Below are 23,882 nucleotides of genomic sequence, written 5' to 3' on the forward strand. Positions count from 1 at the left end.
TTTTGATGCAAAAATTTCTATAGTGCTAAAAATGAGCACACTATCGATATTTTTAATAAATATAAGCTTGGAGCTTTACAGCATTATATTTTACACAGATAGCAGTGAGCACATGACCATGAAGCAATAAATAAATATGCTATATGAATATGCTATATGCAAGGATTTTAATCTACTACATTTTTGTAATTGATTAAGAGTGGGCTTTTTTAAATCATCAACACCGTCATTTTCAATTCATTAAACACTGTCATCATTGTTCCCTTAAAAGTTAATAATCTCACTCTACCTCATCCCAGTTCTACACTATGCTACTTAAGCCATCAGCTGCCAGACAGCAAATTAACCAGGGGCCTTTTCTATTATGTAACATATTTTCAGCCCTGCTGCAGCTTGCTGCTGCGATCTGTCTGCTCCGAATCAAGGGTGTTTCTCAACTGCTACCCATGGTAATTTCCACTGACATCTTTCTTCCAGTGTGTAACAAAAGGGTTTATTTAAAGCCCTAGTGCATAGTGCATCTCAATTAGAAATAACACCAAAGTTTAATGTCTGACTCAGTTTAATTTTCCCAGAGGAAGGAATGTAAAGTTTTACTGTGTATTGTAGTGTGTAATAACTTGTATTAATAATATTAATATTCATTTCAGATGCAGTGACACTCATCATAAAATTCAGTTCAGTTCAATTTGTACACTTTTAACAATAGACATTGTCACAAAGCAGCTTTACAGAAATATAAGCTCATGATAGAAAATATACATCTTAAATATAAAAAATCTCTGTAATGATATGACGTTTTGAAAGGAAACTCAAAAGGAAGCCCATCCTTATCTTGGTGACACTGGATAGTGCGATTATAAATCATTTCCCTACTATAACTGTGTACTATATGGTCAAAATATATATGTACTATATACTTTAAGCATATCTGAACATACTATTTTGTCATTCTAGCTTTAACATGAAGTCTATATTTTTGAATTTTTCAGGTGTTCATTGATGGTGACTTGAATGCTAAACTGTTTGCGGCAATTGCAGTCACAAAGCCATATCCATGGTTTCTAAGTGATACCATTCACAACAATCCCATGTATCTCCATGTTGTCCATGTGGCATATCCTCAGCAGCACTGAACAACCTCCAAGTAATGAGAGTAAAAACAAACAGTAGGGCATCAGGATGGGTCAGGCAGGTCTGGAGAGCAGAACCAATCAGGAGCACTGGTATCTCAGGAGAAGCATGTGTAGTTTGACAGATTGACAATAAAAGTCTTATTTAATATATTTTTGTGGTTTGTTTAGCACACACGTTTCATACATGCTTATTTTGACCAGTAGCTGTTTAAAACAAATGGATGGTTTGTTAAGAAGGCTCACAAAGCAAGATTTGGCATGTGGATCAGAAGAAATACTAGGTTTATTCTAGGTTTGGATAAAAAACCCTAAATGTATACATTTTAGTAGATATTAATATTTCACATAGATATTTCAAATCATTACACATCTATATTACCATGTTGTACCATCTTCAGAATGGATTCTACAAGATGCTCATATAAATTGTGCATAAATGCTGTACCGTGTGGAAATACTACATGGCTGCAAACACCTCTTTCCACATCATTTTTAAAGCTGCTCAATAGACTCGAGATGCAAGGACAATGCAGACCAATGAGCCCATGAAAACCCACTGACGTGTTCCAGGAACTATTTAGTGATGACACCTGCATTTTGTCATGATGCATTATCCTGGTGAAGTCTGTCAAAGTGAGTATGAACCGTAGCTATAAAAGGATCACAAAAGGCAATGTTCAATGCACGATTTAGCTGATACCACAGTGTAGCAGTAGGCCAGTTAATGCCAGGAATTTTACCACCCGAGGGTACTGTTGACACTAACAATGATGGCTCCAGCCGTTTCATTTATTTCCTTTTTCCCCATTTTTCTCCCCATTTGGGCAGCTGCCATATCCCACCCACTAGCTAGCTCTTTCCTATCACACAACCGCTGCCAATGGTAAGGATGAACACAAGTGCCTGCTTTTTCCAAGACACATGAATCCAGTCAATGCATCTTTTTCAATTTCTGCATCACGGGTCAGCAAAGCACACTCAAAGAAAAGTCCTCTTCTGCAAACATGAGCTTCCACACACCTGTGACTGGTTAGTGTCCAATTGCTCTGTATGAAAAGTCACACTGGATTTTGACAAGTTGGCTGGTTGTCATATAAGTATCTAACTAGCTAAATATTGAGTGTGGAATTCATTCATTCTGAAACATCAGACTTTGTAAATGAATCTTAATACAAAAAGGAGCTATATTACCTTGATTGGACATGCTGTTTATTTGCTGTTAAGTTTTTGTGTCTGCACATTCAGGGCACATGAAAATGCATTAGCTGAGCTTTATTTGGAATAAAATGCACTTCAACATTTACTTTACTTTGAGTACTTTAATGCTCGTATGTAATTGCATGGCATGCAGATGTATCATCAAACTCTAATGGCTACCATTGATTGTAGAGAGTGTGCTTCAAGTACAGAAATGGGCTTTGATATCAAAGAGTAAATTGCTGCAATTCAATTCAGTTTCATTTGGGTACAGCTTTTAACAATAGACATTGTTACTAAGCAGCTTTAAAAAAAATCTGGATATAGATTCAAGAATCCAGACATGACAGTGGCAAAGAAAAATTCCCTGAGATAAAGTATAGAAGAATCTTTGAGAAGAACCAGACTCAAAATGGAGCACATTCTCATTTGGGTGACACCATACCCTGGGATTTTAGTCATTATGCAGTTATTATATGTTTTGAAAGGCAGTTTGCTATAAGAATCTCGGGAATGGGAGTCCTGGGCTGAACATGATTTATTTCTGTTCTTAAAGGTCCACGTCTACAGTGTCCTTATGAGATTATTCATTGCAGCAGAAAGCTGAGTCTTAGTCATAAACTGTTTTGGGGAAGTGCAAATACTTATATCCTTGGGAGATTATCTAGTCCATGTTGCAACACAAAACGTAGGAAAGAAACTCTTCTACACCTATTTGACTCAAGGACAGGTCATAGACCTTTTTCATACTTACTCATATATGTGGGATTAGTGTACAGAATATTTAGCCAGTGGGTTTCAGTAGCTAGTCTCTCTGAAACGCTGGCTACTGATATATATGCTGCATCTGAAACACTGATTACGCACATAAGTCATTTTCTTACACACAAACACAATGGCCCAGGCAGTGGAGAAAAAATAAAGATCAAATTCTGACACATAATAATTACTTCAGTTCAAATCCACATACAATACCAGAAGAAGACAGCGATAGCACAAACAAAAGACTCTCAGTAATGCTCAATCAGAAAGGTAAATTTAGCTTGACTGCTTGCTGTTAAGTGTGGGACAGAAGAGACTAAAGTCACCTGATACGCATGTGTCTGGAATATGACATTGTTAAAGCCATGGATATTAATGATATCATAAAGCATTTCTGCTCTCATAAGACCAAGAAGATGAAGAGGTAAGTCATTGTCATTACTCACAATGGCCCTATAAAACTGTCTGTCTGTGCTTAATGCACTGATGTTGCACTGTAGGCCCAAAAGAATCACTTTCATGTGAGACGAGTTACAGACAAGTAATAGCATGCATGCTAATAATAGTAAAATGGAGTGTAAAATATTTGCCCTTCATTCTAAATTAGATCATCGCATCCAGTTTCTGACAATACAGTATTCATAGCTGGCATAATTATATCAAGGAGTATGCCTTGTTGTACTAAGTGTACAAGTCTGTGTGGGCGTGTTTCTGCTCATGCATGCATGCTAAATATGTTTTGCGTAGTTAACAGCATGTTACCAAAGGGGCCATGGGGGTGACAGAAGTAGAACAGTATCAGGATCAGGCATCACATTGGGTAACAGGGGTATACATACAGCTCATTAGACAGAGAGAAGACATTACTAGGTATTTCTAGGGTTCTTATTATACCATGGCTCAAAATCTAATACTTTAATACAACTCATATATGTACATACTAAAAACATAAAAAAGTAATGATAACTAACACAATTCTAAACAAAATATCATATGTTGTGTCACTTGCATATGAATTTGGGATGCTGACGTGCTGGTGGTCAACATGGGAGCATATACAAATGCAAAATGAACAGTTTACTCAGTTATTCTGTCTACGTGTAACATTAAACACTCACTCTTTCAGACCATGGTATCTACTGTGAAAAAAACCATGGCATTAAAATGATAGTAAAAAAAAAGTTTTACTATATTAAATTTTAAAGGGAATACCTTCTAGGAAAGAACCTAGGTTCTAGGTTTCCTTTCACCTACTAAACCCATGCCAGTGGATTAGCTACTTTAAATTGCCCCTAGATGTAAAAGAACGTGTGTGTACATGGTGTTATAAGACAAACTGGTTTCCCATCCACAGTGTTCTCCTGCCTCATGTTTATTGTTCCCACATTCACCACAGTTACTGAATATAAATGAATGATTGAATGAATGAATTAATGAAGAAAGATAGAAATGAAGAAATTAATGGCAATAACATTGCTTTTTTAAACTCCGTCAACTGTGGAAATAGACATTGTTCCTGAATGGCTGGTGTGATTATCAAGTGAGGCTACTAAAAAATATGTAGCACATATGCTGATGTAAATCTGCCTAGTTGTAGTAAACTAATGAATCAATACCATATGTTTTTTAATAACACATTTATTAAGTACATAAATACATAGCTAATATCAATCTAAATGTTGTGATCTTATTATGATATGTTTCTCTCTATCATTTCTAGCATTTTGGTTTTAGAGACGCCTCTTCTGCTATTTCTTTTTCATTTTATTTAGGTTTTTTGTGTAATATTGAAAGAAAAATGTAATAATACTACTACTACTACTACTACTACTACTACTACTAATAATAATAATAATAATAATAATAATAATAATACAAGGTCTATCACCAAAAACTTGATTTATAAGGTTCACTCTGCCAGCCAATCATCATCCTGGATGAGCACATTATAAATGCAACATAGTCAGCTTTGGTAAAGCAATATCCCTGTTCTAATTCCATTCTTACAGAAAACAGCTTGAAGTGTGGTGAACAGGAGATGATCTACTGTACTTACAATGTATAAAAGCTAATACTGTGGATAACACCAGATAACTTTAGCATTAAAATACTGTATGTATAGACATTATCTCTCTACATGTAATTAACTGACCTTTCCAGTGTAACTGGTGACTGAAGGTCAGCTAGCAGACTCGTAAGACGTGTTTGGGTGGTTGTATAGAAACAGGCATTGTGTTTGTTAATTTATTTAGTATTGGTAGATGTTTTGTGATTACATTTCTATGTCAAACAATAAGTTCAGATTTTATTTCGATTTTATATATTTACTGTATATGTATCTTAGAACAAATACTGTATAATACATTCATAAAAATAAAATCTACCTGAAAAGCATATATGATCATAATGTGTCTTAGTGGCTCAGAATGAATTTCCATTATTAATAAGAGATAATAGGAAGAAACCAGGTAGAATCATTTTGCATTATTATTTCCGAAATACTATTTTAGCCTTTTTTTTAAACACGTATAATCCATTTACATTTTAATATCTGATACGGACAGAATCAAAAAATGACACTCTCATTAACTTAGTTAAGTTAAACAAACGATTTAAAGAATTCGATCTAAATCTTGCATGGATTAGAGGTGTTTACCTTTGTGTTTGAGCAATGCAGAATAACAATGTTTACATTTTACAGTCTGTGCATATGCAGATGTGTGTGATGTAAACTGCGAGATGACTGATTAAAACAAAATAAACAGCATGGTTTTGGGCACGTGCGCTGTATTTGTGCTGGCACATGTCCTCGCCGTGGGAGGGGCGAACAACGACGACAACCACGCCCACTGGGCGTTTCCCTAATCTACAGCTACAATGAGGGGCTACATGACCAGCCCACAGTAAACACACAGCTACCGGACCGAGAAGCATGAGCGTACAGAGTAGGGCAAATCCTAGCCCTGACTATAGAGCGCGAATAACTATCCACTGGTCATGTCTTCCACGAGAAAACAATGTTTCATCCTTTTCTGTCTGGCTTTGATGATCGTTTGCTTGACGGCTGTTATGAAGAAATGGCACTTTGGTCTCAGGAGGAATTTTGGGGATACAGCTCTGAACACGGACTTAACCCCACTGCGCAGTGCCCTGCTCCAGCAGATCGGAGAGAGACAGCAGGAGATCGCTCGGTTTTACAACTTAAATAATCGATCACAGTCGACTTTTGCACAAAATACAACTTTGGAGGCTTTGGGATCGGAGATCGGATGCAGTGATCTGAGCAGCTTGACAGTTGTGGATTTTCTTGGCGCCGGTTACACAAAAACGGTGTTAAAAGTCGTTTTAGCCCAGGGTTTAGAAGTTGCTTTGAAAACCGTGAACAATCAGGGGACAGACATGAGATCTTGCTTGGAGGATTTCAGGGATCCACAAGGCTGCCAGGACCTCGTGTCTTTCAAACTAAGAAAAGAGATCATCCTGCTGCAGAGACTACAGCACCCTAATATTGTACAGGTACAATACATTTATAAACAGTAATTAGGTTAATTAGGCGTAGCAGATTAACTGTCAGGGATAAGAAATGTTTATTACTGATAGATCTGCTGCTAAAGGGAGTGTATCATTCTACCTTACCTATAATAAAACACATTACGCTTTTATAACCTTTTTTTATGTACCACAGCCTTGTGTCTGATCAAATTATTCAGAGGATTTTGATGACAAGAAGTGTGTAAAAGCACGGCTCTTTATTCTAACAGCTCGTTTACAGCCGCTTTACATCATCTAAAACTAACAACAAACAGATAAAACTGTCATATGAAAGTGTTGCTATTTGTCAGAAACAAAATTAAAATAGTATAGTGACGTTTTCTGTAAGGAGATGTTTATAAAAACATTTACTGATGGAGTCTCCAGTGTCAGCTTTTCAATAACATGAAAAGTTGGCTCTTTTTTTTTTAAACAGAAAGAAAGAGAAAAAGGGACTCATAAAGGAATAGTTTTTTTGTGGCTGTTATAAAGTATGTTATAACTAATTAATAACCGCAACTGGTTAAAAAGCATGACGTGTCACTGACTCAATTAAACCTGGAGAGGAATAAAACACTTCAAAACTTGTTTGTGCGATAACCTAAAGGACAGCATGCGTTAACATACAGAAAACACATTTACGCCTGTTAATATCTACAATACATTACTTGTTTTTTTAACCAAGTACCAGACAGAAAAAAATAGCAACTTCACAGCCTTTAACTGATCAGTTTTCTGCTTTTAAAGATAACCATTCCAGTTTTAGAAATTTTATCTTACTAAAGCCTGTGTACTGCTAATTTAAGTTGTACAATTAAAATACCGTCCTGTGGTAATCGATTGTTTTGTGGTTACAGCTGAAAGGTCAGTGCCAGGACAGTGCCCTGGTGGGTGGCATCACAGCAGTGCTGGAGCAGGGAACCCCAGTGCAGATGATTCAGCTCCTGCAGAGCCCCTGGGAAGAGCGCTTTCGGGTAAGAACCTCGAATTGACCACCTCCCCCCTACCTCCTGTTGAGTGTTAATCAGGAGTTTCCCCACCCACAGCCCCCCACAGGGCATACCTGGGGCAGGGGGTGGATGAAAATTCTCTGGTTCTATCTCCAAACCATCTGAGCCTGATCAAATACTCTGAGGGACAGATGTCCGTCTCAAATATCTTGGCTAGCTCTGAAACTGAGAAGTATCTGGTTGTTTGTGGTGCAGAGGGAGGATCTGATAACCGGCTCCAGGAAAGGAGAAGTGGTTTATTGAAGTACATGGCTTACCAGAGGCAGGTGCAGAGTGCCGGCACACTTTGATTTTTTAATAGGTTTTCAAGAGAAATGGTTCTACCTGGAGGGGTTATAGAATTGAAAGTGTGTACAGTGAATGTACTGAACTGGTAGTAATACATAGTCTGATATTACAGTGTTCAGCTCCTTCATTGTGAAAATACAAAAGATTGACAATATATTTGTTTCTCCCTACAAGCTTATCAAATAGTCATGTAGCTCATATAGCTGCTCTTTTGCTCCCGGACATGGTTATGATTACAGAAATGCAGATTTATCTTACAAGTTGTCAAGTTGTCAATTCCAGCACTGTGATTATTTTGCTGCATATATTTTACAGCTTTGTCTCACCATGTCTCACTTATCACAGACATATGATTATCTGTTTAGTGGAAACAGATGTCTGCATGCTTAACTGTAATGCTGGTTATATTGTCTGATTTGTGATTTGTTAATGTTCTTATATAACCTTCCATTTCTCCACGCTGCAGGTGTGTCTTGGCCTGGTCAGACTTCTTCACTATCTGTCACTTTCTCCTCTGGGCTCTGTGGCCTTGCTGGACTTCCAGCCTCGTCAGTTCATCATGGTATCTGGTGAGCTCAAGCTAACCGATCTGGATGATGCCATTGTAACTGAGACACAATGCAGGACAAGTTCAGATTGCGTTTTGCAATTTCCTTTACGCAACTTCACCTTCCAGTGCTCAAGCAGTGGCATATGTGAAGGCCTCAACGAGATGAGGAACCTCTATAATGCTTACAGGTGAGTGTGGGCCACATTCATTGTTCATGGTCATTGCTGGATATTATAGAGTTTGCTTTATAAACAGCTGCCAAGGTTGGTGTGCCTGGGAGCTTCATAACTGACATTCCCTACCACATAGGGAAATGGAAGCTCAGTGGTTCAGATGCTTGAATACTGATTGTAAGTTTAAATCCCAGGATCACCAAGCTGCCACTTGAGCAAGACCCTTAACCTTCAGTTGTATGAAAAGAGATAGATGTATGTTGCTCTTGAAAGGCGTCTGCTAAATGCCATAAACATAAATGCTACCAGCCCAGCATGCTTGTTCTGATTAACTCTTTTGCTGAGCTTTAACTGCAAATATTGTTTGGATAGCTTATTGTGTATTTTACTATGCTATGTAGTATGCTGTACTATGCAGAACTTTATTATTAAGGATTGTCTCTCCTGTTTGTCCCCAGATATTTCTTCATATATCTGCTGCCTCATCAGGCTCCAACAGTACTGAAACCTCTTTTGGATCAGATAATGAATGCAACAGGTAAGCAGTCTCACTTAGTGTGTAGGTTTCAGTCATTACAGTAACATGTCTTTATAGCTGGATAACTCATTTAAGTCTATTGTATCACTAACGGTGTTTGCCATAGGGGAACTGAAACACAGTGTTAACAAAACACTAGAAGCCTTTGAAGAAGTCTTGGGTGTATACAGATCTGGGCTACATCTGGGATACATGCCTTCATCTGCAATTAATGGTAAGACTATTTAAGAGTATTAAAGCCTTTTTTCAATCCATTGTTTTATAGACTCAATCATGTTGGCTCATGCAAGGCGAGTTTCTTGCAGCTAGAATTAAACACACAGTTCTTTCTCTCTTTATGATTTTACAAGACACTTTTGTAGTGAAAATGAAATGCACAATTTCTTAAGCTTTTTTTTTAAGACAAACACAGGTGCTTAATGGGAATACGTTTCTGGAGACTGTTAAAGCAACAAAGATTATGATGTGTGCTAATTTTAATGTCAAAACCATAACTCACACAGCACCTTCAAGCAGATGTGCAAACTGTCATAAAAAGAAACTATGTAACTTAATCTGTCCTCAAGCTCTGGTGAAATAGTGATGTCCCCTGCAGGACGCTGGGATTCTCGCTTTCTCTCCCAACTCCACCACCCACCCCCGAACATGAGCTTTGACATCTATAAATCATCCACATAGACAGATTTCAGCAGCACCGAGGCATAAAAAGAGCCAGGCCTTCAAAATGTTATGTCCGAACAAGTTTGCAACAGCTCTCGTAACATATTTTGACACATTTTGAACGCTTGTGCAATTTGTTAAGCAGATTTTTTTGTCTTTTTGTCAGTCATACAGAACTGGGGTATTTGTCATCGTCTCCTTAACCTTAAGCTATTAAAAACACACACACATACACACACACACAGTTAACTATGTCTCATATTTTCCCACGTCTCATGTGAAGTTAAAGGAATGCCTTTAAGTAACATAACACTCTGACACCTCTTGCTGAGAGCGTCAAAGTGTGAGCTATCTGCTGATTTTATATACACTGATCTGGTTTTTAGGGCCTGTTCAAAACTGATATAGTTTCCTTCTATTCTGCATAGACTATGCTGTATTGAAAGGCATGGCTACATCTGGAAATAAGGAGTACAAATGCTGGCCTTCTTACAACAATCATGGATGCATGTTGTCTGTGCACAGTGCTGCAGAAGCTGCCCACATCTGCAACTCTCACCCACAGTGCACCAGCTTCTCCGTCAGTGACCAAAAGACGTGGACAGGTGAGCGTTTTACTCATATGAGTAATGAATAACAGTTACACAGTGAGTCATTGCTGCGAAACCCAAACCAAATGTACGGTCTGCTTTGAAAAAAGCATTTTAATTACACCTAGACTCACAATGCTGGACTACACATCATTCTAAGTGTAATACTGAGTGATGTTCAGCTTGTTAAAGTCAGCATTTATATTGTATTTTATCTCTATGCTCAGTTTTTGAATACAACATGTGTTTGAATGCCTTTCGGCTCCCACTATTCATTATGATCAAAACAAATTGTCTAAGCACATTTTTATTAAGTGTGTGTTCCTAAGCATATATATATAATCTTTGCCTTTACTTGTCTGCAGGTCGACTTCTCGCCTCGTTCAGAAATGGCTTCAGTCATCTGGTTCCAGATGTGAGCTCGACGGTCTACGTGAGGACGGCCAAAGCCTCTGCAGCTACTCTTTAAAGAGGGGCGGAAAAAAGAGCGAGACAGAAAGCGAGATGCTGGGAGAAGGGGGAGGAAAACTATGAAATGAATGAACGAGATGTATTTATAGGCATCACACTCAAAAGACTGTTTGATCTGCCTGCCAATGCCGAACACGCTGCCAAGAGGCGTCTAAAAGGATTTCCCTTCAGGTATAATTACCTCTCCTTACACAAAAAGAAACACCCAGCCCTCTGTTTTTTCCCCTTAGCCGTTGTGTTTGTATGGCACAATCCAATGAAAGGATATTGAGCCTATTCAATACAAGCTCTTACACAGATTTACTTTGATGTTAATGGAGCCAGCAGTTCTGCGGTGTTGCGCTGCATGCTGGTATGCCTTAAACACAGTGTTGCAACAGGCAGGAAAAAAGTAGTGAAATTACAGCTGTGTGTGTAGGACCTGAGTTATAGTTCTGCTATTTGAACTGAATAGCTGCTTAGGATCACTTTACCGATCACTGCAGTTCATTTTTATTTTTTCCTGTAGTCTACGTTTCCATCCGGTGGATGAGATTGATTCTTTCTGAGAAAGAGTTACTGTTATTTGACATTTTATATAATAATATGTTGTGCAGTATGTGTTTGTGCTCAAAGAAATTAATAAAACTGTTTGTTTTGTAACTTCGTTTCGTTATTTCATTTTTAATAAGAAAGTCGTGTGTGTTCTTAATATTCTTCACTTTCAAAAGCAGTCACTGCATTGTTTTTCTCAACTCTACCGTCAGCCTGTCAATAGAGAGCCTAGCAGCATACTGTGCCCCGCAAAGTTTACACAAAACCTTTCCAGTGCATACTAATTAATCACTTGCGGGGTCATTATGGTTTAATTATTACATGTAAATGCTCCTTGTTTGGAGGCCCTTTCTCATGGAGAGGCCCGAAAAACAAAAGCGCATTAAGAACAATTAAAGTAAATCTGCCGTTAGCACAAGAATGGTCAAGCCATCTGGCTCTCCATTCAGGATTGCTATTTAAGATATGCACAGATAAGCAGGGTTACTCCATGCTGCTGCTCAGCACTAATGTGGAGCTCATTGCTCCCCCTCTGCATTCCCTGTCCTGTGGTTTCTTGAGCTCTGATAAGATTTCATGAAATTATCCTCCATTATCCAACACATTTACACTAAGGACTCTATAATAATCATCGGTAATGGAACTCACCTGAAGGAAAGGGTTGCCCCTCTGTCATATCACTCCAAAACAGTATTCAAAAATAGGAATAAAAGTCTCCTGTTTGCACACACACACACAAAAAAAAAAGAATTATTTTGGTTTTGTTAACATCCTAAAAAGCTAAAATAGTCAGGTCCTTCCTGTAAATTAAATTCCTCACCACAGTGTGTTTTTCTTGACATTAATGTTTGAAAAGAAAACAAACAAAGCTGTAGATTCTGCAGCCCTGATGAGATTACAGTAAGCTCTAACTCATACACACAATAGTAGAGCGTGAATGTTTTTTTTTAAATTGAAAATGAATATAACATGTACTTGTTTTTGACTACCCTAAGGTGTTTGTTTACTCACCAACTACGTTCTGAGACAATTTCATAAAACACTGGGAAACAAATACTAAGCTAATTAGATTCCTGCAATTGTCTAGAAACATACAATATAATAATGATATACAATAATTTGTATAATTTTGTGTTGTTAACTACAAATTTTGAAGGAGATTCAATATTAATACTATTCATTATTCCGCAATGTTTGCTAGCTGTATTAAACAAATGCAGTTATAGGTTATTTAAAAAAAAAAAAAAAAAAGGAAATGCAGAAAAAGGTTCCTTTCTTTTCTGGCTCTTCGAGGGTCACAGTGGGCTTCTGTTTCTCTGGGTTAAACCTTCAGCTTGGTACAAGGCTGATGGTGAATAGGATTGTTATTTCGCCCCACTCTACTCTCCATACGGTGTCTTTAGTTTCATGTTTCACTTCAGCAGTTTCCATGATTTTTATTCACAATCTCCATCTGGAAATGATATGTAGGCAAAAACAAGTCAGTGCTGTTGGCTTGGGATTGTGTCAAGGGGCATTAGTGACTTTAAAAATTGCTGGTCCAAGCTGTACCGGGTGCCCAAGTTCTAGGAGTTCTAGGCAAAGAATCGACTTTGTATCACAGTGCTGTTGCAAACCATTTATTAATGTTAAGCACCAGCATATGTATTTAAACCTCAGAGAATAACATGCTCACAACTGTACTTCCATATAGGACCCCAGCTGCCGGTTGCTTAATGCTAAATGGGCTTTAAAATGCCTGCAGAATCTCACACAAGTCTTAGTTCAAATGTTATCTACCACATGAGAACCTAGTCTCAGGTCAGTGTTTTCATTCTTAACTAACCCCCTTCAGTTTCCCCACCCCCCCACCCCCTTCCTCCTCAAACAACCATGGCTTTTTTGTGTGTTTTTAAGAATATAGTACAAGAATCCATAACTCATGTAGCTTGTTTTGCTTCTTATTTTTTGTTGTGCATTTTTCCCAAACAAATCTTATCATGAACTATTTTAAGCTTGAATACACAATCTCTTGCTTACTTCTTAAACAGAGATTCTTCCGGTTTATTTGAAGAGTAAGAAAATGCAAAAACGAAGTAGAGAACATTTCTTTTTACTCTACCTCCTGATGGGTCACAGTGAGCTTCTGTTCCTCTTGGTTAAACCGTCAGCTGGGTACTAGGGTGATGGTGAATGGAATTGTTATTGCACCCCACTCAGTACCCTCCATTTTGTTTCTTTAGTTTCCAATTTCACTCGAAACTTTTCCATCGTTTTTATGTCGGACCGCATCTGGAAATGATATGTAGGCAAAAACAAGCCAGTGCTGTCAGCTTGAGAACCCGTCAAGGGGCATTACTGCCTATGGACACTGTTGTTTTAAGCTGCACTTGGGGCCCCAAATGTAAAGAACGTATAGTCCCTGAAAAGCAAACAGTGGACTTCTCTGTCTCACTACTGGCTTGAACATTTTAGATAATTACAGTCTATTCTGTAAGATGAGTTTCATTGCTGAATCTTCTTTGCTCACGCACATACTCCTAAATTTTAGAGCCCAATCATAGCGTGTGTTGACAGCTGCATTCAAGATATATGCCTGCAGGAGGTCTGAACTTTCTACTGGTAGCCTTCTTCATGTTTAAACCTAAGGATTAATGTGCTTTAAGGGCCTTGCCCCCCCTGAACACACAACAGAGTTTACTCTCAGATCAGCTTTTTGCATTTGAAGGTAACTCCTGCTTCTCCTTTCCCCTCCTCCTCTTCAAACAACCCAGGCTCATTCATCACAGTGTGTTCACCAGGACTTCATTCCATCGCCATAGCCTGACACACAGTTTCTGTAAATCATCTTCCGTCTGGATGGCCGTTCTGCTGCCCGAGGGCCGGACAGGCAGGGTTTGGATTCAAAAACTAAGGGAAGGGGGGAAGGGCAGAAAGAATTACATTCTTGCCAAAAAGCCCCCTAAGCCTTTTGTTTCTGAAGATCTGTTAACCTCACGACTGGTTAAAAGCTAGTTTAATGTTGACTATGTTGAGGTTTTTCTTCTTTCTTTTTTTTTTTAATAATTCAAACCACTAGTTAGTTCCATTTGTTTGGTTTGCACAAATTTAGTAAAGTTCATATATTTGTATCAATGTATTTACATTTATGTTTTTTTTTTTTTGGTATATTTTCTTTTCCAAGTGAATGAAATTGACAGTATATGTACAGATAGTCTACAAAAATGCATTCACATTAACCACAAAAGAACATTCTGTGTGTTGGCATGACCAAATACATACACTTATACATGTACTCACTGAGGAACAGCATGATTTTAGCTCTATTAATGTAAGGAGTTTAGACCTGGAACTGTTCAGCATCAGATGCACTGGAAGAAAGCATGTTTGCACTGGAAGAAAAAATGCTTTCTACTGCAAGACAGTTGTCACAGTGATTGAGAAAACATTTAAAAGTCTAGATGAAAAGCAGAGATTTGGACCGCTCTAAATTACTCAGATTCTTGCTATATAAACAAAATTCTATACTGTTGTTTTACAAGTCATGTTAAAAATATGTACAGTGCAATAGTTATTTTTTGTGTGTATTCCATTACTGAAAGTGTGAAACCAGACTTTCCTTCCTTGCTTTGTGGATAAACTTAAATTTGGCATCGTAAACATGTGCTGTGATCTTATTGCCACAATTAGCACCGAAATTTGACAGGCGCTATGTTTAAAGTCTATGATGTAATTAGCAAATTGCCTCAATGGCCATAAAACAGTTAAGGAATCATTGAGGAGGCTGTTAAATTTAGCACCATTAAGACTTCATTACCCTTGATCACTAGAACAGGGCTGGCAATTGCTCTTCATTGCTCTTCAGAATACCAATTAAATGTCAATCATGGATTTATTATGCTGTTACTACTTGCACGTATTAATGATTCATTGTGGGAAGTCCAAACAGATGTTGGATATATGTTTAAGCTTATCTATATTATGCCCATCTGCTTATTTTCTTTAAGTAGGAGACGTTTTATGATCTAAATCAAATTATAAAAATAGATTCAATATTTGTGTTTTGGGAGTGGTAATGTTTCATGGTAAGTGATCTCTCAGTGAAAACAGTCCATTCTTGGGCGCGGGGTTACTGCCGCGGAAAGCAGGTCCTCTGTAAACCTTGCTGCAAACAGGATCAAAGTGAGTCGCTGAGGTTAGGGTCCCAGAGGGTCTGAGGTGGTCAAGCTGAGCCTGTGAGAAAGCTAAGCTCACACGATTGGACAGAGGCCTGAAAATCACTCAATGCCAAACTCTCACAAGGCCAAATTGATTACTCAGGAAAGTAATCAGTCTACAAGCCAGGATTACTAAACAACCAAATGAGCAGGAGCTGCTATGACTTGACGACCAGGCCTAAAGTTTTTTCAATTTACTGCCTGGGAAAAACACCAATATGAGCTGAGAAACAGCAAGACCTGTAAGAGATCGAACACATCCACAGTGCAATCGATCTTAAGTGTGGCATTCACAGGACACAGCAAAATAAGCCTTGGCTATGTGGCAAATAAATATAAAACTTTAACGTATATCGATAAATCAAAAAAACAGCGTAAAAAAAGCAGAAAATTAAATGCAGGCGGAGGGCTGCATGTTTTATCAAAAGAATTGTTACCAGATGTGCTTGGGGCCTAAAGGATAAGGCTACATAATATAAGCAGACTGCACTGAACAACACTAAGAATACTAACACCAACACTATTGGTTCACCATTTCTGTGAATTTTTCATGTTTCAGCTTATGAAAGTTTACATGATGCTTAAGGTTAGACAATATTAACTAATCCACCCGACCTCCTGGCAATAAATTATGTCATTTATCAGACAAACTTGTGAGTGCAGGCTAAAGAGTGTTACCCTGCCAGAAAACACTTATAATGGCTTACTGTAATATTTGTATAGTAAGTTTTGTTATTATTTTGTTATTATGTTATTATTTTTAAATCTTAAATTGTAAGTTGTGTCATTATAGGTAGAAATAACAATTTTGGTCATGGCAATAATTGTTAGAACTTTTGTGCTTCTTTGTGTCTTAAACTGTAGTAATAAAAATATCAACAGGAGAGTGTTAATTTCACTGTCTCTATTCACTCACGTTCAAGACATTATTTTAAGAATAACAACTCCAAAAAAGGCTTAAGCATCACACATTTATATCACACACACACACATACACACACACACACACACTCACACACACACACACACACTCACACACACACACACACACACTAGATCCCTGAAGGTATGCTGTGGTATCTGGCCCCAAGATTCTTTAAATCTTGTAAGTTGCGAGGTGGGGTCTTCATGGATCAGAGTTGTTTGTCCAGCACATCCCACAGATGCTCCACTGGATTGAGATCTGGGGATTTTGAAGTACAAGTCAACACCTCAAACTTCTTGTTGTGCTCATCAAACCATTCCTGAAGAATTTTTGCTTTGTGGCACAGTGGATTATCCTGCTGAATGATGCCACAGCCATCAGGGAATACGGTTTCCATGCAACAATGCTTAGGTAGGTGGTACATGTCAAAGTAACATCCACATGGATGGCAGGACCCAAGGTTTCCCAGCAGAACATTGCCCAAAGCATGACACTGCCTCCGCCAGCTTGCCTTCTTCCCATAGTGCATCCTGGTGCCATGTGTTCCCCAGGTAAGTGACACATACGCACCTGGCCATCCATTTGATGTAAAAGAAAATGTGATTCATCAAAACAGGACACCTTCTTCAGTTGCTCCATGGTCCAGTTCTAATGCTCACATGCTCATTGTTGCTGTTTTTGGTGGTGCACAGGGGTCAGCATGGGCACCCTGACTATGCAGCCCCATACGCAACAAACTGTGATCCACTGTGTATTCTGACACCTTTCTATCAGAACCAACATTAACTTCTTCAGCAATATGAGCTTGTCTGTTGGATCGGATCACACGGGCCAGCCTTCACTCCCCACGTGCATCAATGAGCCTTGGCTGCCTATGACCCTGTCGTCGGTTCACCACTGTCCCTTCCTTGGACCACTTTTGATAGACACTGACCACTGCAGACCAGGAACACCCCTGCAAGAACTGCAGTTTTGGAGATGCTCTGATCTAGTCGTCTAGCCATCACAATTTGGCCCTTGTCAAACTCACTCAAATCCTTACGCTTGTCCATTTTTCCTGCTTCTAACACATCAGCTTTGAGGATAAAATATTCACTTGCTGCCTAATATATCCCACCCACTAACAGGTGCCATGATGAGGAGATAATCAGTGTTATTCACTTCACCTGTCACTGCTCATAATGTTATGGCTGATCAGTTATGTGCGATACGCTTTTTTTTTTAAGGAAGAGCCGTTACAACAGCGCCATCTGTTGGACATTCGGTAAAAGCAGCATACGGGTAACATAAGTGTCTGTATCATAAAGCTTGAGAAAAAAAGCAAAAAGGTTTTTTTTGTACTACAAATGATTCTATAAATAATTTATGTTTGATTTGAGTTTTTGTTCTACAAACCCACTCTTCTCTATGTTTTAAACAGGAAATATGGTTGACTTCTCAATAGAAATCCTACCATAAACATGTAATTCACAAACAAACATGCTCTCCAATTCTTCATTATATTTGTCTGGTAGAAAATAATCCCTAAACACCAGTCACACTGTTATAGTTTTGCAGAACCCGGAGTACTCTAATGGGTATTAAAATAGGAGCGATTGCACTCATTCTCTGGCACAGTGCCTTTCTGGTGTAAAGGCCCAGTCAGATTAAATAGACTGAGAAGGGGAAGGGGAGGGGTGTAAACATATTTATCGTCCAATAGCAGACTGTCCACTAATGCTGGCTGTGCATTCTTAGCATCCCATGGTCATCGACTGGCTGTAGAGGGCAGGAGTTGTGTTGATGGTGTCCACGGTCTCTGTGCTCTCTGTATGCTTTGCTGCAGGTATCTTACATAGGAGACTAATAAACACTCTGCCTGTGAGAAATTTCCATTGCTGTGCATGATGTCAGACAGCGAGGGACTTGCAATGGGTAAGTGTGGTGTGTCAGAGTAACTTTAGGCTTTGTTTTTCACTTTGTGTTTTGGACCTTTTCCATGGGGACAGCTCATCCTGCAAAAATTCTGCTCAGGGTGCACAGAGATTTTTGCCTTATATGGCTTCTTTTACTCAAAGGTCAATATCATCATAGAACCAGGACATTTTTTATTATGCACACTGTCTGAAGTATAAGCGATGTATAATGAGCTCTGTCATAGTATGATGAAGAATGTGTTATTGTGTGCACATTTCAATGCTCTCTTAGTCCCTATAGGCTACATTTGTTGCATCAGCTAAACACTCTGGTGTCATGTGTCTTTGTCTATGGACTGGATGCTTATAGGTTCAATAAGCACTCATCCACCACATAAACAGATAACATGTGTGGAAGAGCTAATGGTTGCTTTACTGGCAGCACAACAGAAACAATCAGATATAAATAGCTTGCTCTGCCACTTTTCCTCTTGGTCTGTAGGTCAGTGCAGATCTTTTGCTAATAAATATTTTACCTGCTAATGTGCTGCAGTAGTGCTGTGCTCTAAGTGACTTTGAGGCCTTGGGTAGAAATCTTATATTGTAGTCACTTTATACTATATGACAAATGATGTACTGCAAATGATGTATAGAAAATCAAGAATAATTTCAGAGCATTATCAGTATCCAAGGCTTGTGTATTGTTTGTGTAAGCAATGTGGATTAGTATTACAGAAGAGTATTTGTGATGCCCATTTACTGTATGTAGCTTCACCCAATAACTTGTGTCTGACATGATTTTTGAGGTTGATTTCTTGTGACTGAAAACACTCATAGATTGCAAAAACTGACATCATGAACATTGTGAACATAGTCAGGTATATCTTGTATTTATCTACTGTAAGATTATTAAACACATTTCTAGACATTCATTACTAGAACAAAACTATTTCAAGCTTGAAATGAATGTTTAGAACTAGATTTTAGTAATCTTATGTTTGGTTTGTTTTAATCTTGTAATAGGAAATGCTAGAAAATGTGACTTTTTTTGAAAATATTATCACTTGCTCAGATGCCATTTTGCAGTGTTTTATCATCAGAAAGCCTTCTTGTCTTCTTCAGCAGTTTTACCCAATCTGTTTGAGCAAGATAATTTCATTATTAAAGAGAGTTTAGGTTTACAAACTGAAAATACAGCTTAATCAGCAAAGTCTATTTTGCATGAATGGAAATAGGAATGAACGAGACATGAAAGGAAGTGGCACAGTGTGACATTGCATTATGGGGGCTGTTCATAAACTATAAGTGTACCATCTGGCTGAATTCATTTCTAACATTTTAGTGCAAAACATATGAAAAATAACAATGTTTTATGCTTCCTGCAAGATCTTCCTTCGTTTCATTTTTTTCCCTTTTTCCCTAGTCATGCAATTTGTAATCCACATACCAGATCTCTGTGTGTGCAGCGATACTAAATGAGGCCATATTTCTAGTCTGGTTCAGTATCTGAACAAAGTCTTTGTTTAATAAGGTGCTGTTTTTAATCAGTCTGCTTTACATAATCTCTAACAAGAAATCTTTTGTGTGATCCTGGAGAAGGCTGAGGCTGAAAATGTGTCCTAACAGAAAATCACTGTGATTATGTCATATGTCAAGGTTTCAGAAGAAAAACACAAGCAGAATTCAATGTTTTGCACCATCTTTCTGAACTAAAGCATGTGTTCAAAACAGACAAATGAAAAGTAAACTTTTTAACTAAACTTAAAGAAAAAGATACATTCTGTCAGGAATATAGACATGATGCTACTATGATTGTCATTTTAATGTACGCTCTTCCTAACCTTAGTTAAATAATTTAGGATGATTCATACACCAATCAGGCATATCATTATGACCACTGACAGGTGAAGTGAATAACACTGATTATCTCCTCATCATGGCACCTGTTAGTGGGTGGGATATATTAGGCAGCAAGTGAACATTTCGCCCTCAAAGATGATGTGTTAGAAGCAGGAAAAATGGGCATGCGTAAGGATTTGAGGGAGTTTGACAAAGGGCCAAATTGTAATGGCTAGACTGCAGCTCTTTTGGGGTGTTCCTGGTCTGCAGTGGTCAGTATCTATCAAAGGTAATAGAAGGAAGGAACAGTGGTAACCTGGTTACAGGGTCATGAGCGGCCAAGGCCCACTGATGCACGTGGGGAGCGAAAGCTGGTCCGTTTGGTCCAATCCAGCAGATGAGCTACTGTTGCTGAAATTGCTGAAGAAGTTAATGCTGGTTCTGATAGAAAGGTGTCAGAATACACAGTTCATGACGGGTCAGGGCACAGTATTAGGCAGGTGGTCATAACGTTATGCCTGATTGGTGCATATGGATTAACATTTTGGAGTATTTTGGAAAGCATTATCTTTCATCAACCACTGGATGTCGCTGTGTCGCTATATTATAGTAAGAGGAACCAGCGCTACAGATTCTGTAAATGGAAAACCTCTAATTCACACCATAAACCTGTTCAGTAAGAATCAGTGTTAAGATAAAGCATATACAGTACACTACTCACAAAAAGTTAAGGATATTTGGTTTTGGGTGAAATTTATGGAAAATGTAAAAAGTTCACACTACAGTGATATTATATCATGAAAGTAGGGCATTTAAGTAGAAGCATGCAATGGTGATTTCCTCATCTCAAACAATTTATTGAAACAAAAGCGTTGGCTTTTGTGGTGGGTATACCACAACAAAAAATGTCAATGTCTGAATAATTTGTCATGTGCCCTTGACCATCAATTACAGCTTGACAACGACGTCTCATGCTGTTCACGAGTCGACTTAGTGTCTGCTTAGTGTCACTCTTCTTGAAGGGCGGCCCTCAGGTCATTGAGGTTCTGGGGTGCGGGGTTACGAGCCTCTACACGGTGCACTCAGCTGATCCCATAGGTTTTCTATGGGATTCAGGTCTGGAGAAAGTGCAGGCCACTCCATTTGAGGTACCCCAGTCTCCAGCAGCCATTCCCTAATGATGCGACCTCGATGAGCTGGAGCATTGTCGTCCATGAAGATGAAATTAGGTCTGTGTTGTTCATGCAGGGCCACAATGACTGGATTAATGATGTTACTCAGGTAGTATTGACTTGTCACTATACCATTCACAAGATGTAGGGCAGTTCTGTATTGAGTAGACACACCTGCCCAGACTGTAACACCACCACAACAGTGTCTGATGCATAGCGTTCTCCTTGACGTCTCCAACCATCATTTCTGCTCAACGTGAATCGACTTTCATCAGAGATCAGCACTGAGGCCCACTGGTCCCTCGTCCAGCATAAATGCTCCCTGGCCTGGTGGTGTGGTCAGGTACCCTTGCAGGTCGTCTAGCACACAAACCACGCTGATGTAAATGGTTTCAAATGGTCTGACATCACACTTACCTCCCTTAAATGTACCTGGAGTTGAGTGGCATTCATCATCCGGTTCCGCAGGGCAATGTTCACAATGAAGCAGTCATCAACGTGGGATGTGGCCAAAGGATGTCCACTTCTATGCCTTTCTGTGACTCTTCCAGTCTCTCTGTATCTCTGTCGCAACCTGCTGATGACACTCTGTGACACTCTAAGCTCAGTGGCCACTTCCCTTGCAATGCCTTGCAATGGCGAGGTCCTGTTGATCAATTCTTAGGCGTCGTCTTGGTCTCATTATCTGAAAATGTGAACAGCATGATGAAGAGGACTGTTTAAATACCAATTCTAATTGAACCAGAACATTTATTGGTCGATTCATGGATCAAACACCAGTTGTGAATTTTGCCGTTAAGCACCTTGTTAGAGAACAGCAAGTTATGCAAAAGGTACTGAAACACTGAACAGTTGGACATGTGCATTCAAAAGTGTAGAGAAGGTCAAATTAAGTTCACCTGTAAAGGTTATAGTGCATTTTAGGTGCATTCTGAAATTTCACCCGAAAGCCGAATATCCTTAACTTTTTGTGAGTAGTGTATGTGTCCCATATAGTTTATGCAGTTATTGCTCATTGGTTCCTAATAATGTGAGAACAATCAGATGATTGGGACCTGTATGGATGAAATGTTATGACTGAAATAAATGAATAGATTATTATCTACTGTAATATTATTATCTATATTATCAATGTAAATCTATTATTAGTCATTATAATTGATAATATTACAATATAAAAATATTAAATCTATAATAATTATTAAGGATGGATGGGTTATCTAGTTATTGTAAAATATTATTATTATTATTATTATTATTATTATTATTATTATTATTATTATATTTTTATTTATTATTATTTCCTGATTAAAAATTTCCATCTGGTTTCAAAGCTGACTGGTCTTTTTAAGCTGCTACACTCGTGTGTCCATCCCTCTCATCTTATTTCCGTCTGCAGTGGAAATACAGTATAAATGAGACGTATTTTCCCCCTGATAAGAAGTGACATGTTCATATTTGTGACAAGCAGCCACCAGATTCATTTATTTACGGCTTAGCGAAAAAAGAACATAATTCAGGCCCACCCTGAATTATATTGTATCAGTCAGAACAATGTAATATATATATATATATACTGTATGTGTGTGTCTGTGTGTGTGTGTGTGGTATGTCGGTGGGTAGGTGGGTGTTTGTGTGGGTGTGTGTCTAGGGGTTTGATATATTAGGCAGCAAGTCAGTTCCTAGATATGTTGGAAGCAGGACAATGGGCAACTGGATGAATGATTACCCAATTTTAATCACCTTGCAATTTACAGGGTTTAAAGGATCTGCTGCTAACATCATGTAACCAGGTACCACAGCACACCTTCAAAGGTCTTGTGGGGTTCATGCCTCAACAAGTCAGAGCCGTATCAAACTTGATAGTCAAATATCATTATTAAAAAACAAGACTATGGTAAAATGCTGCTATAAGGATGTTTTTGAGTGGATAATGTAATGACCTCATTGAGCGGAGGTTTAGCTCCAAGCTAATGTCCTACCTGGCATGTTGTGTGGGAGGTGGTCTCCAGACAGACAGAAAGACAGACAGACAAAGAGACATTGACTGTCTGAATTGTGAGTACTTGATTTGATGTGAGACGTCTACTGCGTTCTACTTATATTTCTCACTGTGAGATTAATATAACAGTAGGATCTAGAGCATGTTCCCAAGACTTTATATAGATCACCAATAAAATAAATAAACAGAATGTTTCTAATATTCAAACAATCATTATTTAATTAATGAAGTCTGGATGTTTAGAGTTTTTGGTACTCCTGAAGGTTTTATTTTGTATATTTCAGTTCATGAGCTGTAAGAGGTCATGAAGAATGATGTGCTAGTGTAGTGTTCTATATGCAGTGTGTGAGTGCAGACCACACCTTCCATTTATGTCATGGAGAATGATTTTGGAACTGGAATAAAAAGGAGAT

General features: G+C 38.4%; 1 protein-coding gene across 2 annotated transcripts; it reads left to right on the top strand.

Moving 5' to 3' along the window:
* The first annotated feature begins 6,014 nt into the window (after positions 1–6,014).
* pkdccb (protein kinase domain containing, cytoplasmic b) lies at positions 6,015–11,512 on the top strand. 2 transcript variants are annotated; one of them, XM_058398606.1, is made up of 7 exons: positions 6,015–6,611; positions 7,484–7,600; positions 8,391–8,662; positions 9,106–9,185; positions 9,292–9,399; positions 10,274–10,450; positions 10,801–11,512. In XM_058398606.1, the coding sequence occupies exons 1-7, from the start codon at positions 6,093–6,095 to the stop codon at positions 10,902–10,904; spliced, it is 1,377 nt and encodes a 458-aa protein (XP_058254589.1). In that variant the 5' UTR covers positions 6,015–6,092; the 3' UTR covers positions 10,905–11,512. The 2 variants fall into 2 exon arrangements, with proteins under 2 accessions (XP_058254589.1, XP_058254590.1); XM_058398607.1 differs by having other exon boundaries at positions 10,371–10,450.
* The last annotated feature ends 12,370 nt before the right edge of the window (positions 11,513–23,882 follow it).

Source organism: Hemibagrus wyckioides, linkage group LG09 (assembly GCF_019097595.1).
Source record: "Hemibagrus wyckioides isolate EC202008001 linkage group LG09, SWU_Hwy_1.0, whole genome shotgun sequence".
NCBI lineage: Eukaryota > Metazoa > Chordata > Actinopteri > Siluriformes > Bagridae > Hemibagrus > Hemibagrus wyckioides.